Source organism: Myotis yumanensis, unplaced genomic scaffold, assembly GCF_028538775.1.
Source record: "Myotis yumanensis isolate MYYU_CA2020_CCGP unplaced genomic scaffold, mMyoYum1.0.hap1 SCAF_8, whole genome shotgun sequence".
In the NCBI taxonomy this organism is placed as follows: Eukaryota; Metazoa; Chordata; class Mammalia; order Chiroptera; family Vespertilionidae; genus Myotis; species Myotis yumanensis.
The window spans coordinates 92793767-92809956 of record NW_027223759.1 but is presented as its reverse complement, the minus strand read 5'-3'; the positions used below and the strand labels follow the sequence as shown (position 1 = coordinate 92809956).

Sequence of the window (16190 nt, the reverse complement as noted above, 5' to 3'; positions counted from 1 at the left end):
CTCGATGAGCTCGTTGATGTCACCTTCCTTTATATCTGCGCTCGCTGCCTCACATGTCTGACAACAGAGTGAATGCCGGTCCTCTTTTTAAAATTTTCGAACCAGCCCTGACTGGCTTTAAACGGCTCGCCCGATGCCTCGCCCATTGAAGTGCCTGGGGTCTGCGGCAGCAAATCAGTGTAAATAGCTCGTGCCTTCTCACAGACTATAGCCTTCGTCACGGTATCTCCTGCGAGCTGCTTCTCCGTTAACCACACCATTAGCAGCTTCTCCATATTTTCATGGATAGATGTCCGCTGTTTAGAAATTATTGTAACACCCTTGGCTGGAGTTGTAGCCGGTATCGACTCCTTCTGCTTCACTATGGTGCAGATCGTAGAAGTGCTACGCTCGTACTGCTTTGCCAGGTCGATTACACACACACCTTGGTCATGTTTTTCGATAATTTCTTTCTTTAATTCAGTGCACATCATCCGCTTCTTCTTCTCAGCACTGTCCTTCGCACTTAACTTTCTTCAGATCCATGGTTGAAAAAATGAAGTTTTGCAAAATAACTGCAAGCACAAATGCGAGCACAACACTGATGCTTCACCTAAGAGCTAACCGCTTAAAGTGAACGAGTGAGACACGTGATTCTGGGCTGATGTTGTGGCGTTCACTGTGACGTTCACTGCGCCAACTAGCGGTGGGGTATCTGAAGCTGGCTTGTAACCCGAATTTTAGCTCGCAACTCAAAGCAAAAAATCGGCCGAGAGACGGCTCGTATCTCAAAAAACTCGTTAGTCAGGACACTCGTAAGTCAAGGCCCCACTGTAGATGGATCTTACTGTTTTATCCATTAAGCCAGTGGTCGCCAACTGATGGTCCGCGGACCACTGGTGATCCGTGAGGTCCGAAAGGTTGGCAGCCACTGCCTTAAGCCACCCTATCTTTTATTGGAACATTTAGTTCATCTACAATTAAAGTACTTATTGATTGCCATTTTGTTCATCGTTTTTTGGTTGTTTTTGTTATTCTCTGTTCCTTATTCTCTTGCTCTCTTTTGATTTGCTGGTTTTCTTCAGTAATGTCCTTGGGTTCCTTTCTCTTTGTTTTTATGTATTTCTTGTAAGTTTTTGTAGGATTGTGGTTACCATGAGGTTCATGTATATCTACCTGTATCTATAGAAGTCTGTTTAAAGCTAATTGGCATGTAAATTCAAACACATTCTAAAATTAGTACATTTTTTCTACCTGGCCATTAAGAGTGGGTTCCGGGTGGAACAGCCTGGGGCACAGTGGGCGGTGGCATTCTGTTCTGGCTGTCCATGGCAGAATGGAGTTGGGCCTGATGCGTGTGATCTTCCTTGCCCTTCTGGTACAAGTGGAGCTTTCTGGTGTCCCTGAATTTTGGGGTTTTCTGTTTGATTTTCTCTTTGTCTATTGTCCAAATTAGGTCTGAGTGGGGCTGCCCTGAGTGTGCATGTTGCAGCCCCCCCCCCCCACGCTCCCCACTTTCTACAGGTGGAGCAGCCCTGTGTGCTCCCACACTGTACCCCACTAGTTTCACATGTGCGCTGGGTGGGGCTGCCCTGCATATGCTTGCAACTGCCCCCTCTAGTTCTGCACTTTCTCTGGAAGACACAGCCCCACATGTGCTTGCAGAAGCTCCCCACTATCTCTGCAGGTTCTGGCACGGCAGCCCTACGTGCAGACATCATACATAACGCTTTGCTGGCTCCTCACTCTCCCGGCAAGGGAGCCACATGCACATGCGGCCCTGTGGCCGTGCCAAGGGCACCTCGGTTAATATTGGATGTAGAGACCCCATGCCTGTCACTCTGTCGCTTCCCTGTTCTTCCTGGAGGATCTCCAGGGAGAGTGGCCTGCAGGTCAGCCTGAGCACCTGGGTGGGCTCACACAGTTCAAGTGCGGTGACAGCCAGCGCGCTCCCCAGCTCCTGTGGTCCTGAGCGTTCCCTCTGCTCCCAAAGAGCTTTTGCGGTTTGCCAGCCTTCTCTGTGCAGTCTCTCTCTTTTGTTTGTTGTGCAGAAGCTGTTCTATGGCCATCAGTTGTCTCTTGGGAGAAATTGCTCCAAATATGGCGTACATTCCTTCAGCGTGCTCTTCGAAGGAGGCAGCTCGCCATCCTGCCCTGCCAGCTCACACCGCCTCTGGCCTGCCATGTCACCCTTTGGCTTTAAGGGTGAAATGTCTCCAAGAGTTTCTTTCACAGGGAGTGTTTGCCAGCATCATTTCTAGGAATAACCTCATCCTTTTTTTCAAAACCATCAGCCTTAACTAATCCCAGAACCTAAGTACACATTTCACAGCAGCTGCTTTACCTGAGCTAGCAGCTTCGGCAGGTAGGCTTTTGAAACAATAAAAGTAGCCTTTATTGGTAGCAAAAGGTTTCTTTTTGTTCCTTGTAATTGCCATTTGCTTTCAATGTGGCAGCTACGTTCAACACTTTGGCTTGTATTATTAGGATTTTTTTTTATAGTCCTCAATACAAAGTAGAAGTGAATACTTCATTTCACCATAGTGACTCTCTGTTCCTACAGCAGTTTAAACTAAAGGGTGATATGAAGTACGCTGCCTTCTTTCTTCATGTTCATTGGGCTTTCTCAGTATGTCAATTCCATAGCTTCGTACGAGGCTAGGTCTCTTCCTGTCTTCTCTTTGCTGTTGCCGTTTTCAGTCTTCTAATCAAACCCAATTTTATTTCCAGAAGTAACACTTTTTTTCCAGCTTTTTTTTTTGCCCGTTCTCTCTTCCAATCATCCATTTCTATAAAATTTCACATGGGCTTATCACTGGGAAACAAAAGATGGCACAACTACACGCTTTGCTGTCTGCATGAACTAAGTAACAGACATGCAGTGACCAGTGACATACTTCAAAAGAAGTGATGTGATTGGCACAGATCATGATATGTGGTACGTTGGCTGCAGAGCAAAGCTAGCAGTAAGGTTTGCAATTTATGCAGAACAAATAATATACTGTTACAACTGAACTATGAATAGTGTTGGTGTGGGACTGATATGGTTTTGTGTATATGTAAGCATGTATGTATGTATTTGGTGTGTGTGTAATTCACACATATCAGCATCATGTGAGGTAAGGACTTAGTGTTGAGAATATGCAAGGGAGCCTGTCCTAAAACATGGAGAGAGTGTACAAGATGGTTCAGAGATATCATTGAGGGCTGGATTACTTAGTGCTAATGCCGTTCAGAATTCTTTGGACTTTATTCTGGGTGAAATGGAGAGCCATCAGAGGGCAAACACAGGAGTGGTGTGATTTGGCTTCTTTTAAAAAGGAGTTACTCTGGCTCCTAATGAGAGTGAATTTCAAGTAGTGATGGAAACGCAGGCTGTCTCCATGTCCTGGACCAGCATGGAGGGAGTAAACGCCTTAGGAAGAGCTCGGCTCTGGGCACCATTGAAGGTGCAGCTGACAGATGCTCTGAGGGAGCGGGAGAAAGGGAGGAGCTGAGGGCAGCTACCGCCTCGGCCTGGTATTCTTTCTAAATGAGGACGGCTGTAATAATCATGGGGCAGGGAAATCAAGAGTTTTGTTTTGAACATTTGTGGTTGGACATACCCAATTGGAGGTGTCAGTTGCATTGGTGGATGTAAAATTCTGAAGTACATACAGTCTTAGACTTGAAGATAAAGGTCCATGCTGGTGATTAAGATTTGGGAGTACAAGCAGACAAATCTTGAACACCATGAGCGCCTACGAGAACCCATTGACAATGCACATGAGTAGGAAATAGAGGTGGTGCGAGAACCGCATGTAGGACATGCCATCTTTAGAGGTCAGGCCACGGAAACCAGGAAAGGAGACTGTTCCTATACGGTGTGATTTTCCCAGATGTGCTGGTGCCATAATTAGCCCCCAATTAATGAACAATTAAGTTACTTCTGTTATTGCCATCGTGATCAGTGTTGCCATGAATCTCTTTGTCCTTGGCCCTCTTGGCAGGCATTTCTCTGGGGTCTGTCTCTGGAAGTCTCGTTGCTGGGGCAAAGGGAACGCACCCTGTGAGTTCTGATTTCCAGTCGCTACACCTATATACATCCTCGTGAATTAGTTCTCCAAAATTCTTCAGATTTTATTCTAGGTGAAATTTCTCCACATTTTTGCCAACACTAGGTATTAAATTTTATAAATAGTAAATATTAGTTTTCATTGTTTAAAATACTTTTTTTTTAAAGTAGCATATGGAGCCTGACTGGTGTGGCTCAGTGGTTGAACGTTGACCCATGAACCAGGAGGTCACAGTTCAATTCCCAGTCAAGGCACATACCCAGGTTGTGGACTCAATTTCCAGTAAGGAATGAAATCTATAGCAGAATATTTGACTGAATTTATATTATTACCTAATGAAATAACCACGACCCCATGAAGGAAAATGCAAAGATGAAATACAGAGACTTCCAAGAGTAAATGATAAAGTGTAAAGAGATGACACATGAGTTGACAAAACTCATTAAAGATCTGGAAGAAACTATCACAGAATAAGCCAGAATTAAAAAGGAAGATAGCCCTGCCTGGTTTGGCTCAGTGGTTAGAGTGTCAGCCCATGGACCAAAGGGTCTCGTGTTTGATTCCCAGTTGGGGCAGATGTGGGAGGCAACCAATCGATGTGTCTCTCTCACATCGGTGTTCTCTCTCCCCGCCCCCCCTTCCCTCCCTTCTACTCTCTCTCTAAAAATCAATGGGAAAAATACCCTCAGGTGAGGATTAAAAAAAATAAAGAAAAATAATGTAGGCATAGAGGATAGAAATGAAAAAGGTGAGTAAAATTTTTAAAAGATAAAAACCATAATGAAATAAAAGATCAACATACAAACATCAACATCTCTAAAATCAATATATGATTTAAAAATTGATAGCATGTTAATATTCTGTCATTAATTAATGTATCCTTAAGTAATACACAAAATATTTGTGTGTTCTATAATTGTTGGCAACTACGATTCAATGAAATAAGGAAATAGTGGTATTATGTGATGGTAGTAGATGGATTTAGGGAGTGAGGGAGATCTCTATTTTTGAAATCTGAAAATAATACTAATTTAAAACAAACTAACTAAAGTGTTTTAAAATAGAAAACTAAAATTTTAAAAAGTAAATCCAAAAGCTGTAAAAATAAAATTTTAAATTGCATTCATTTTTTTTTTTTAATCCTCACCTACATACATGCTTAGAGAGAGAGAGATTGATTTAAGAGAGAAACATCAGTCAGTTGCCTTTCATGGGATTGGCTCGCAACCCAAGTATGTGCCCTGACTGGGAATTGAACCAGCAACCTGCTGGTGCACAAGATGACACTCCAGCCAACTGAGCCACTCCAGCAGGGCGAAAGCTGAATTTCAACCAGTTAACTGCCATGATATTTTGAATTCAATTTTAAAAGGTCTGCCGCTTGCATCTATAGGCGCTTATGGCGTACAAATGGTTAAAAGCAGTCACAAGGCTACTACTAACATTTGCTTAAGTTTTCTCTGCCAATCACTAATGAATCCTCAAACTCCACCAAACCTATAGAGCTGAATACAGGCAGATGTTACAAGATCTCTGTGGGTTCCATTTTTCCTGGGTGAGATCCTTGAAGCCTGGCCTCCTCCTCCTCCGCAGGCTGCATGGGTTGCTTCCTGGACCTGATGCCGTCATTCCTGTGCCCTTCCTCCGTGCTGCTCTCCTTCCCCTGCGGCTCACCACTGAGCCTACACGCTTCCGTCTTCTTGGTTTACTTTCTTCAATTGTGAGAGCACCTTTTGTAGCAGAGGAAGTACAGAAGATGCCAAATTTTGACACTTCTTATATCAGAAAAAATGTATTTATTCTGCCTTCGCTCTTCATTCTATTTTCTCATGTTGAGGTTAGTAAATTATCCTGCTGTATCTTCAGAGGACTGATCATGGCCTCTCTAATCTCTACTACTGAGAATATTCCGGGAGCTTATTTGTTCCATTATAATATTTCTCAGTTCTATAATTTCCATCAGTTTTTTTATAACTTTGATTTCTTTACTGATATTTTTCTGTTTTTTGTTTGTTGATGTCTGCATTAGTGTCCAGCCAGCTGATTGCTACATCATCTCTCTATGTGTGGTTTTCCTGACTTGAATAGATAGTGGTTTTCTGTGTGTACCTGGGCATCTTAGGCATTCTGAGACCTACACTCACATAACAGCTTTTGTTTCAGCAGCCCCCGGGGGTGAGGGGCACGGAGAGCAGGGCCTCAGGGCCAGTTGAGACGTGAAGTCCAGGCTCCCTACATGGCCTCTCCTCACAGCACTGTAGTAGTGGGGGGAGACAGCACAGAGGGCCACTTGGCGCCTGGCAGGCTCCGCTAGAGGGCAGCCACACTAGTTGTAATGCCTGTGTCACTGGGCTAGAGCAGTCACTGTCTAAAACTTTCTCATCTTGCTAAGCTGCCCCTGTCTTGGCTCCTTGGCTCATTGGCTCTAGAGAACAGACTTGTTGGGACATCCTTTGCCAGTGCCCTTTGACATTTCTTCTTTTTTTTTTAAATATATTTTATTGATTTTTTACAGAGAAGAAGGGAGAGGGATAGAGAGCCAGAAACATCGATGAGAGAGATCTATCCAGTGGGGATGTGCCCGCAACCAAGGTACATGCCCTTGACCGGAATCGAACCTGGGACCCCTGAGTCCGCAGGCCGATGCTCTATCCACTGAGCCAAGCCGGTTCGACCCTTTGACATTTCTTGCTGGCCAGCTCACTAGCCCGCAGTCTGGGACACGAGGCCAATGGAAACCCCAGGACTTGGCTGCAGTGGCGTTCCGTGGGTCCTGCCAGCCCTGCCACGTCTGTCTGCCCTTCACCTTTCAGCAGCCTGTTTTATATATAAACCGTGGCTTTTAGCTGTATTTAGCAGGAGGACAGGAAGATGTGTATATGCCATTTTCCTGTAATCATAAGTCCTAAGTCCTGCCCGTGCTCTTAAATGATAGAATGGCTAGGCAAATTTTAAATTGAAAATCTTTTTCTTTTTACATGATATCTTCAACTTTTTTTACAGCACTCTCTTTTTTTAAGTTGTTTTATTTCCTTTTTTTAATTAAATCTTTATTGTTCAGATTATTACAGTTGTTCCTCTTTTTCCCCCCATAGCTCCCCTCCACCCAGTTCCCACCCCACCTTCTGCCCTTACCCCCCCCCCCCACTGTCCTCATCCATAGGTGTTTTTTTTTTGTCCAGTCTCTTCCCGAACCCCTTCCCCCCTGAGAATTATTAGTCCACTCCCTTTCTATGTCCCTGTTTCTATTATATTCACCAGTTTATTCTGTTCATCAAATTATCTTCTTAAAGGATACCTTTCAGCATTTCATATAATACTGGTTTGGTGGTAATGAACTCCTTTAGCTTTTCCTTATCTGTGAAGCTCTTTATCTGACCTTCAATTCTGAATGATAGCTTTGCTGGGTAAAGTAATCTTGGTTGTAGGTTCTTGCTATTCATCAATTTGAATATTTCTTGCCACTCCCTTCTGGCCTGCAAAGTTTCTATTGAGAAATCAGCTGACAGTCGTATGGGTACTCCCTTGTAGGTAACTAACTGTCTTTCTCTTGCTGCTTTTAAGATTCTCTCTTTGTCTTTTGCCCTTGACATTTTAATAATGATGTGTCTTGGTGTGGTCCTCTTTGGATTCCTTTTGTTTGGGGTTCTCTGTGCATCCTGGACTTGTAAGTCTATTTCTTTTCACCAGGTAGGGGAAGTTTTCTGTCATTATTTCTTCAAATAGGTTTTCAATATCTTGCTCTCTCTCTTCTTCTGGCACCCCTATAATTCAGATGTTGGTATGCTTGAAGTTGTTCCAGAGGCTCCTTACACTATCTTCATATTTTTGGATTCTTTTTTCTTTTTGTTTTTCTGGTTGGGCGTTTTTTGCTTCTTCGTATTTCAAATCTTTGACTTGATTCTTGGGATCCTCTAGTCTGCTGTTGGGTCTCTGTATAATATTTTTTATTTCAGTTATTGTATGCTTAATTTCTAGTTGGTCCTTTTTCATATCCTTGAGGGTCTCACTAAATTTATCAGCGGTTTCTAGAAAATTCTTGAAAAACCTTATAACTGTGGTTTTGAACTCTATATCCAGTTGTTTGCTTTCCTCCATTTCTGTCATTTGTGACCTGTTTCTTTGTCTCTGCATTTTGGCTGCTTCCCTGTGTTGGTAGAGTGGCTTTGTGTGCTAGGTGTCCTATAGGGCCCAGTGGCTCAGCCTCCCCAATTACCTGAGGTGGACACTCTTGGTATACCCCTTTAAGTTGTTAATATGAAAATCTATAAATGTAGAGGAAAATATTCAACTGGATTTAACTTGTAACAATTTACCATATATTATCTTTTTTGGTACAATTAAGTTACAGAATTTCACTTTTAAATACTTCCTTGTGCATTTTGACAATTTAATTATGATGTGTCTAGTTGTGGGTTTCTTTTCATTTATTCTACTTAGGGATTGTTGAACTTTGAGGTGTATAGACTAATGGTTTTCATCACATTGAGGGAGTCACTGGCCATTATTTCTTTAGATATTCTTGCCCCTTCCTCTCCTTGCCTCCCATGGGGCGCACATTGCTGTCCCGAAGATCTCGGGGCTCTGTTTCTTTTTCTCCCATTTTGTTTTCTGTTCAGACTGGGAATCTCAATTGACCTGTCTTCGTGTATGTGGATCTTTTCCTTATGCCTGTTAAACGATGCTTTTGAGCCTTCCATTGACTTCTTTCCTTTCAGCTTTTATATTTTTCAATTTTATCTATTTTATAATTTCTCTGTATTGACATTCTCAATTTGCTGAGACATCATTTTCATGATCTTTTTTTTTTTCATGATGTTCTTTAGCCATGATCTTCTTTAGTTCTTTGAAGTTATTTAAAATAGCTCATTTAGCCCAGTAGCTCAGTGGTTTAGCACCGACCGATGAATCAGGAGGTCACTGTTTGATTTCTGGTCAGGGCATATGCCCAGGTTGTGGGCTCGATCCCTCGTAGGGGGGCGTGCAGGAGGCAGCCAATCAATGGTTCTCGCTAATCATTGATGTTTCTATTTCTTCCTCTCCCTTCCTCTCCGAAATCATTAAAAATATATATTTTTTTAAAGTTTTATGTAAACAGAATCTCATAATTATTCTATGTGTATTGCATACATTATGTGTATTGCATACAATAATCTAATGATACTGGCTTATATCCACTCAACATTTTCTTTTGAGATCCATTCAAGTTGCAGCTTGTATCAGTAGTTCTCTTTTGAGTGAGTAGTGTTGAATCATAGAAATGTACAGAATTTGTTTATTTGCTTATTGAAAAATATTGAGGTTGTTGCTAGTTCGGGACTATTACAAATAAAGCTGCTGTGGACATTCCTGTATAGTTTTCTTGGTAGGAACACGTTTTCCTTTCTCTAGGATAAATCCAAAGAGTGCACAAGCTGAGTTGCATATATTTTTAATTTTATAAAAAACTTCCCAACTGTTTTTCCAGAGCGGCTTACCGTTTTAAATTCTTACCTGCAACATATGAGATTCTTTTATCCTACAACCTTGCTAAATAAATTCAGTTGTTTGGCCCTGGTAGGTGTCCCAGTGGTTAGAGCATCAGCCCGTGCTCCACTGAGGGTGAAGGGTCGAGGGTTCGATTTCCAGGCAAGGCATGTACCTGGGTTGCAGGGTCCATCCCTGGCCCTGATCTGAGTACCTGTGGGAAGCAACCAATCAATGTGTGTGTCTCACATCTATGTTTCTCTCTCCCCCTCTATTTTTAGCACAAAAATAGGAAAACAAGCAAAGGAAACGTTTTTCATTTTAGTGAAGCTCCATTTATCAGTTTTTTCTTTCATGGGTTGTGCTTTGGTGTCATGTCTAAGAACTTCACCTAAGTCTAAGTTTTCTTTTGTATTTTCTTATATACATTTTGCATTGAGGTTTACACCATGTTGAGTTCATTTTTGTATATGGTCTGAGGTTTATAGGCCGATGTTGAATTTTTTGCCTATGGAAGCCCATTTGGTTTCGGTTTGAACTTAAGAGGTATTGTTTTGTGTTGTTTTTTATATCCTGAATTTTCAGCAATCTATATATATAAAGCTTAAGCAACCAAATGACTGACCAGTCGCTCTGACGCATACCGACCACCAGGGGGCAGACGCTCAACGCAGGAGCTGCCCCCTGGTGGTCAGTGCACTCCCACAATGGGAGCACCACTCAGCTGACTGACGGGTGCCAGATGCCAGGCTCACAGCTGGTGAGCGCAGCTGTGGTGGTGCAAGCCTCCTGCCTCTGGGCCAGCACTATTGAGTGGCAGGGGCAGCAGACACAGTGGGGCTGGGATGAGCGGGAGCAGTGTGGCGCCCAGCCTGGGCTCAGGGCTCTTCCTAGCCGCCTGCTGCTTCGCACACTACATCCCTCAGGTGATGTCAGACTGCCAGTCAGACTGCAGGCTGGCCTGCAGGGATTGGTCCAAAACCAGCAATCCGACATCCCCCGAGGGGTCCTGGATTGGAAGAGGGTGCAGGCCAGGCTGAGGGACCCTACTAGTGCACGAATCTGTGCACTGGGCCTCTAGTAGTAATATAAGTAGGTAAATCTTTGCAGCTATTAAATAAAATATTTTACTTAAAAATAATGTTTAAGAAGTTGTAATGACATGTATGAGTTGTTCTTATAAACCTGAGAAAACAGGCTCTGGCTGTGGGCTGGGCGGTGCCCATGCACTGGGAGGTGCTGGTTCAGTTCTCACGCAGTGGGCTGGGCGGCGTCCCGTGCACCGAAAGGTCCCTGGTTCAGTTCTGGGTCAGGACACAGGCCTGGGTTGTGGGCTCGATCCCCAGTAGATGAAATGCAGGAGACAGCCGATCAATTTTTCAGTCTTACATTGATGTTTCTCTTTGTCTCTCCCTCTTCCTTCCTCTCTCTCTAAAAATAAAAATATTTTTTTTTAAATCTTTATTGTTCAGATTATTACATTTGTTCCTCATTTTTCCCCCCATAACTCCCCTCCTTCCAGCTCCCACCCCACCCTCCGCCCTCACTCCCCACCCATTGTCCTCATCCATAGGTGCACGATTTTTGTCCAGTCTCTTCCCGCATCTCCCACACCCCTTTTCCCCCCAAGAATAGTCAGTCCATTCCCTTTCTATGTCCCTGATTCTATTATAATCACCAGTTCATTCTGTACATCAGGTTATTTATTCACTTGATTCTTAGATTCATTTGTTGATAGATGCATATTTGTTGTTCATAATTTGTATCTTGACCTTTTTCTTCTTCTTCCTCTTCTTAAAGGATACCTTTCAGCATTTCATATAATACTGGTTTGGTGGTGATGAACTCCTTTAGCTTTTCCTTATCTGTGAAGCTCTTTATCTGATCTTCAATTCTGAATGATAGCTTTGCTGGATAAAGTACTCTTGGTTGTAGGTTCTTGCTATTCATCACTTTGAATATTTCTTGCCACTCCCTTCTGGCCTGCAAAGTTTCTGTTGAGAAATCAGCTGACAGTCGTATGGGTATTCCCTTGTAGGTAACTGAGTTTCTTTCTCTTGCTGCTTTTAAGATTCTCTCTTTGTCTTTTGCTCTTGGCATTTTAATGATGATGTGTCTTGGTGTGGTCCTCTTTGGATTCCTTTGGTTTGGGGTTCTCTGCGCTTCCTGGACCTGTAAATCTATTTCTTTCACCAGGTGAGGGAAGTTTTCTGTCATTATTTCTTCAAATAGGTTTTCAATATCTTGCTCTCTCTCATCTCCTGGTACCCCTATAATTCTGATGTTGGTACGTTTGAAGCTGTCCCAGAAGCTCCTTACACTATCTTCGTATTTTTGGATTCTTTTTTCATTTTGTTTTTCCAGTTGGGTGTTTCTCGCTTCTTCACATTTCCAATCTTTGACTTGATTCTTGCGCTCCTCTGGTCTGCTGTTGGGAGTCTGTATAATATTCTTTATTTCAGTCAGTGTATGCTTAATTTCTAGTTGGTTCTTTATCACATCATCGAGGGTCTCATTAGATTTCCTGTATATCTCATCAAGTTTATCGACAGACTCTAGAAGCCTCTCGAGAGACCTCAAAAGTGTGATTCTGAACTCAATATCCTCCCTTGATAGTTTTGTCCTGTTTCTTTGTCTCCGCATTTTTTTACGCTTTCTTGGTACACCCCCTAGTGGTCTTTGTGCGAAGTCTTGTTGTAGTTAAGCCTTGATTGTTATAGTTAATACTAGAGGGATTTGACCTCCAGGCCGACTGGCTGTGATAATCAGCTGTGTTTGCAGTGGAAGAACTTGTGTCCTCTAGGGAGGTGCTAATCTAGCCTTTGCCTGAGGCTATCCGGCAAATGGCTTTGTGCAGGGCTTGGGCGGGGCGGGTCCCACGGATCAACAGGGCGGAGGAGGGAGCAGTTATGGCTGCTCTAGGGAGGTGCTAATCTAGCCTTTGCCTGAGGCTATCCGGCAAATGGCTCTGTGCAGGGCTTGGGCGGGGCAGGTCCCACGGATCAACAGGGCGGAGGAGGGAGCAGTTATGGCTGCTCTAGGGAGGTGCTAATCTAGCCTTTGCCTGAGGCTATCCGGCAAATGGCTCTGTGCAGGGCTTGGGCGGGGCGGGTCCCACGGATCAACAGGGCGGAGGAGGGAGCAGTTATGGCTGCTCTCAGTCCGTCCCCAGGGGCTCTGCCTCTCCGTCCCAGCAACAGCTGCAAACCTCGGAGGGACCGTAGCCAGACAGTCCTGCTTCTCCCTTTTGAGTCTGGGTCCCTAGAGACTCGCCCGGATCTGGAGCTCTGAGTCTGAGGCTCCCTCTGGATTGAAACAGACAATCACGCCCTCAGCCACCAGCCCATGCCTCGCGCATTCCGCACCTTAGTATTTTACTTCAGCACTGCGCCTCCTCTGATTCTCGGTTCCTCCTAGTTGTGGAACTTCCATTCAGCCAGCCTTCCTGTCGTTCTGGATGATGTCCGTTCCGTCTTTTAGTTGTATTTTTGAAGTGGTTGTTCGAGGCAGCAAACTCTGGCATTAACCTATGCCGCCATCTTGGTTTCTCTAAAAATAAAAATATTTTTTAAAAAATTGGAAAAAATAGCCCTCGTTTGTTTGGCTCAGTGGATAAAGCGTCAGCCTGCACACTGAATTGTCCCAGATTTGATACCGGTCAAGGGCACATGCCCGGGTTGCAGGCTTGATCCACAGTAGGGGTCGTGCAGGAGGTAGCTGATCAGTGATTCTCTCATCATTGATGTTTCTCTCTCCCTCTCCCTTCCTCTCTGAAATCAGTAAAAATGTATTTTAAAAAACTGATAAATAGGATGTACATTTTTACACACTGTATTTTTAGCTACTTTAGATGTCTGAAGTATCTCTGGTAACATATACAGTCAAGCCTCGTTTCTCGAATGTCCCCCACCTCGAACAGTTCTGTTCTCCATCATGTTGTGCACAGAAAAAAGGTCTTGGTTGTCGACCAAAACTTCCGTTCTGGACCTGAGAACCCTTTTACGCCGATACCTCAGTGTGACAAAAAGTGTCTCTCAGGCAACAAACAAAGGAGGGATGCTTCTGTTGCAGCTTAATCTATGATTAGCACAATGTTAAAACATAAAGAGGCCGTCCAGAGTGCCAGTGTTGCTAAGGGTCTGAATTGCTCACAAAACAACAACCACGGGCACTTAAGAGGTAGGAGAACTGCTGTTAATTGGATAAATGAAAAGCAGTTGGCTGGTGATAGCATTTCTGAGGCAGTGAAATAGGAAAAATTTGTTTAAGGCTGGAAGGAGGGTGGGTCGATAAATTTAAGAAAGGAAGTGTTTGCTTATAGATGAAACAGTACATTAGATATGTACTGTACATAAGAAAAGTTAAAACATTTATTTTGGGGGTCTGGAACACATTAATTGAATTTACATTATTTCTAAGGGGAAAAATGATTCATTTTTCAAACAAATTGGTTCTCGAACAGCCTTCCATAGTGAATTAATTTCGAGAACTGAGGTTCTGGGTAGAGGTCTGCATATGTGAAGTGGAGGGAAATTACTTTTAATTTGTATTCTTTCCTATCTTTGCCATGTGCATGAGTTTCCTCTTTTATAAGAGAAACTACATATGAAGTATGAATACAATTGTAATCAATCAAAAGACCTCCTAAAACAGCATATGCATTAAGGAATTCTGGGAGGAAAATGCACAACATAATGAAAATTGGTTGTTTTTGATGACATAACTTTGATTTCTTTACAATGGACTTGGTTTTCTAAATTAATTTTATTACTGCTTATAAAAACATGTTGGATGGTGCAAGGAGGGGTATTTTTAAAACTGCAATTCCATTTCAAACTTTAAAGTTCAACTATTAGAATTAAGAAATATTTTAGTTCTGCTGTGTTTTACAAAACGAATTGGATAAATCCCATCCTCTAAGATGTTGCAGGTTAAGGAAATTTTCTGTTGTTTGCTACATTATCTTTGCTTTTGTATTTCAGTGCCAAACCTAAGTCAGAAATCCACGTGTCAATGGCCACTCCAGTCACTGTGTCCATGGACACTGTGTCCAATCAGAATAATGATCAACCCACCATTGCAGTCCCTCCCACTGCTCAGCAGCCTCCACCAGCCATTCCAACCATGATTGCAGCTAGTCCCCCGTCACAGCCTGCGGCTGCCCTCTCCACCATGCCTGGAGCCGTTCCCATCACTCCACCTATCACGACCATCGCAGCTGCCCCCCTGCCTGCAGCAGCTGTAGGTGGCAATCCCTCCTCGATTTTGGGCCCTCCTGTACCTGAGATAAAAGTTAAAGAAGAAGTGGAACCAATGGATATCATGAGACCAGTTTCTGGTAAGTTCACTCACAGAATACAGTGTTGGCAGTTGCTTCCCCTTTTCCTGATTCTCCTCAGAGTCCCAACTTGTGTTACCCTTAGTTAGGAATGCTGACCCCTCCATTCTCATTTTAAATTTGCACTTTATTACTTTTTAATAAATGGAAGCTCCTTTTGAAAACTAAAGCATTTTGCTGGTTTTATCATTAATTTTATTTCTTAACCAAAATTAAGAAAAAGATTAATATTTCCCCAAAGATATTTTTTTTTAATATATTTTATTGATTCTTTACAGAGAGGAAGGGAGAGGGATAGAGAGTTAGAAATATCGATGAGAGAGAAACATCGATCAGCTGCCTCCTGCACGCCCCCCACTGAGGATGTGCCTGCAACCAAGGTACATGCCCTTGACCGGAATCGAACCCGGGACCCTTCAGTCCGCAGGCCGAGGCTCTATCCACTGAGCCAAACCGGTCAGGCCACAAAGATATTTACATATTCTTCATGATAGCTTTTTGTATCCTATCTAATAAAAGCCTAATATGCTAAGTGTCTGATTGTCCGTTCAACCAATCAAAGTGTAATATACTAATGATATGCTAAGGCAGCTCAACTGCTCGCTATGATGTGCACTGACCACCAGGAAGCAGATGCTCAGACCAGTAGGTTAGCTTGCTGCTGGGGTCTGGCCGATCGGGACTAAGCGAGACACGCCAGACATGCCCTGGAGCCCTCCCGTGGTCCTTCCCTGGCTCGCCAACCTCCCCAGCCCCGATCGTGCACCGGTGGAGTCCCTCGGCCTGGCCTGTGCCCTCTTGCAATCTGGGCTGAAGGACCCCTCCAATCCTGAGTGCATGAATTTCTTGCACCAGGCCTCTAGTTCATTAATAAAATACTGCCCAAAAAAAGAATAAAAAATCACCATGTAAGAGGATACAATCGTCGCTAAGTCCTGCTATTTACAATTTATTACCTGCCCATTTTTGTTACACAGTAAAGTAAGGTTTATGTTGTTGAAAATACTCTCTTGTTAAATTTAATATGTGTTTAGTAAAATCTTAAAACTATACATTACCCCTTTTTTCCTCCTCTTGTCTGTAAACTCACTGTAAAGGGCAGATGACTGGAAGTTTTCTTTCTGTTTGATTTTGTTTTTTAATAATTTTTTGTGGGTCTTGTTTTTCATAACTACAAAAGTAATATTCAGTGTTAAGAAATTTATAAAAACAGACAAAGCCCAAGTGAAAAAAGCACAACTCTGTCATCTAGCAAATGTGACAAACAGTCAAAAAAAGAGGCAGGGACAAAATATAAGGGAAAGTTAGGGCTGGAGCTGTGATATTTGAAAGACTTAAAGGAAGGCTTCCTG

At 43.1% G+C, this 16190-nt stretch overlaps 1 protein-coding gene across 6 annotated transcripts in view; it reads left to right on the top strand.

Annotated features, from left to right (window-relative positions):
• The window catches only part of SAP130 (Sin3A associated protein 130), a 123165-nt gene that overhangs the window by 84528 nt on the left and 22447 nt on the right, over window positions 1–16190 (top strand). For all 6 annotated transcript variants that reach the window (XM_070423215.1, XM_070423217.1, XM_070423213.1 and 3 more), the window contains one exon: window positions 14483–14838. In XM_070423215.1, the coding sequence (XP_070279316.1) occupies window positions 14483–14838 (356 nt within the window). The remainder of the gene's footprint in view (window positions 1–14482; window positions 14839–16190) is intronic.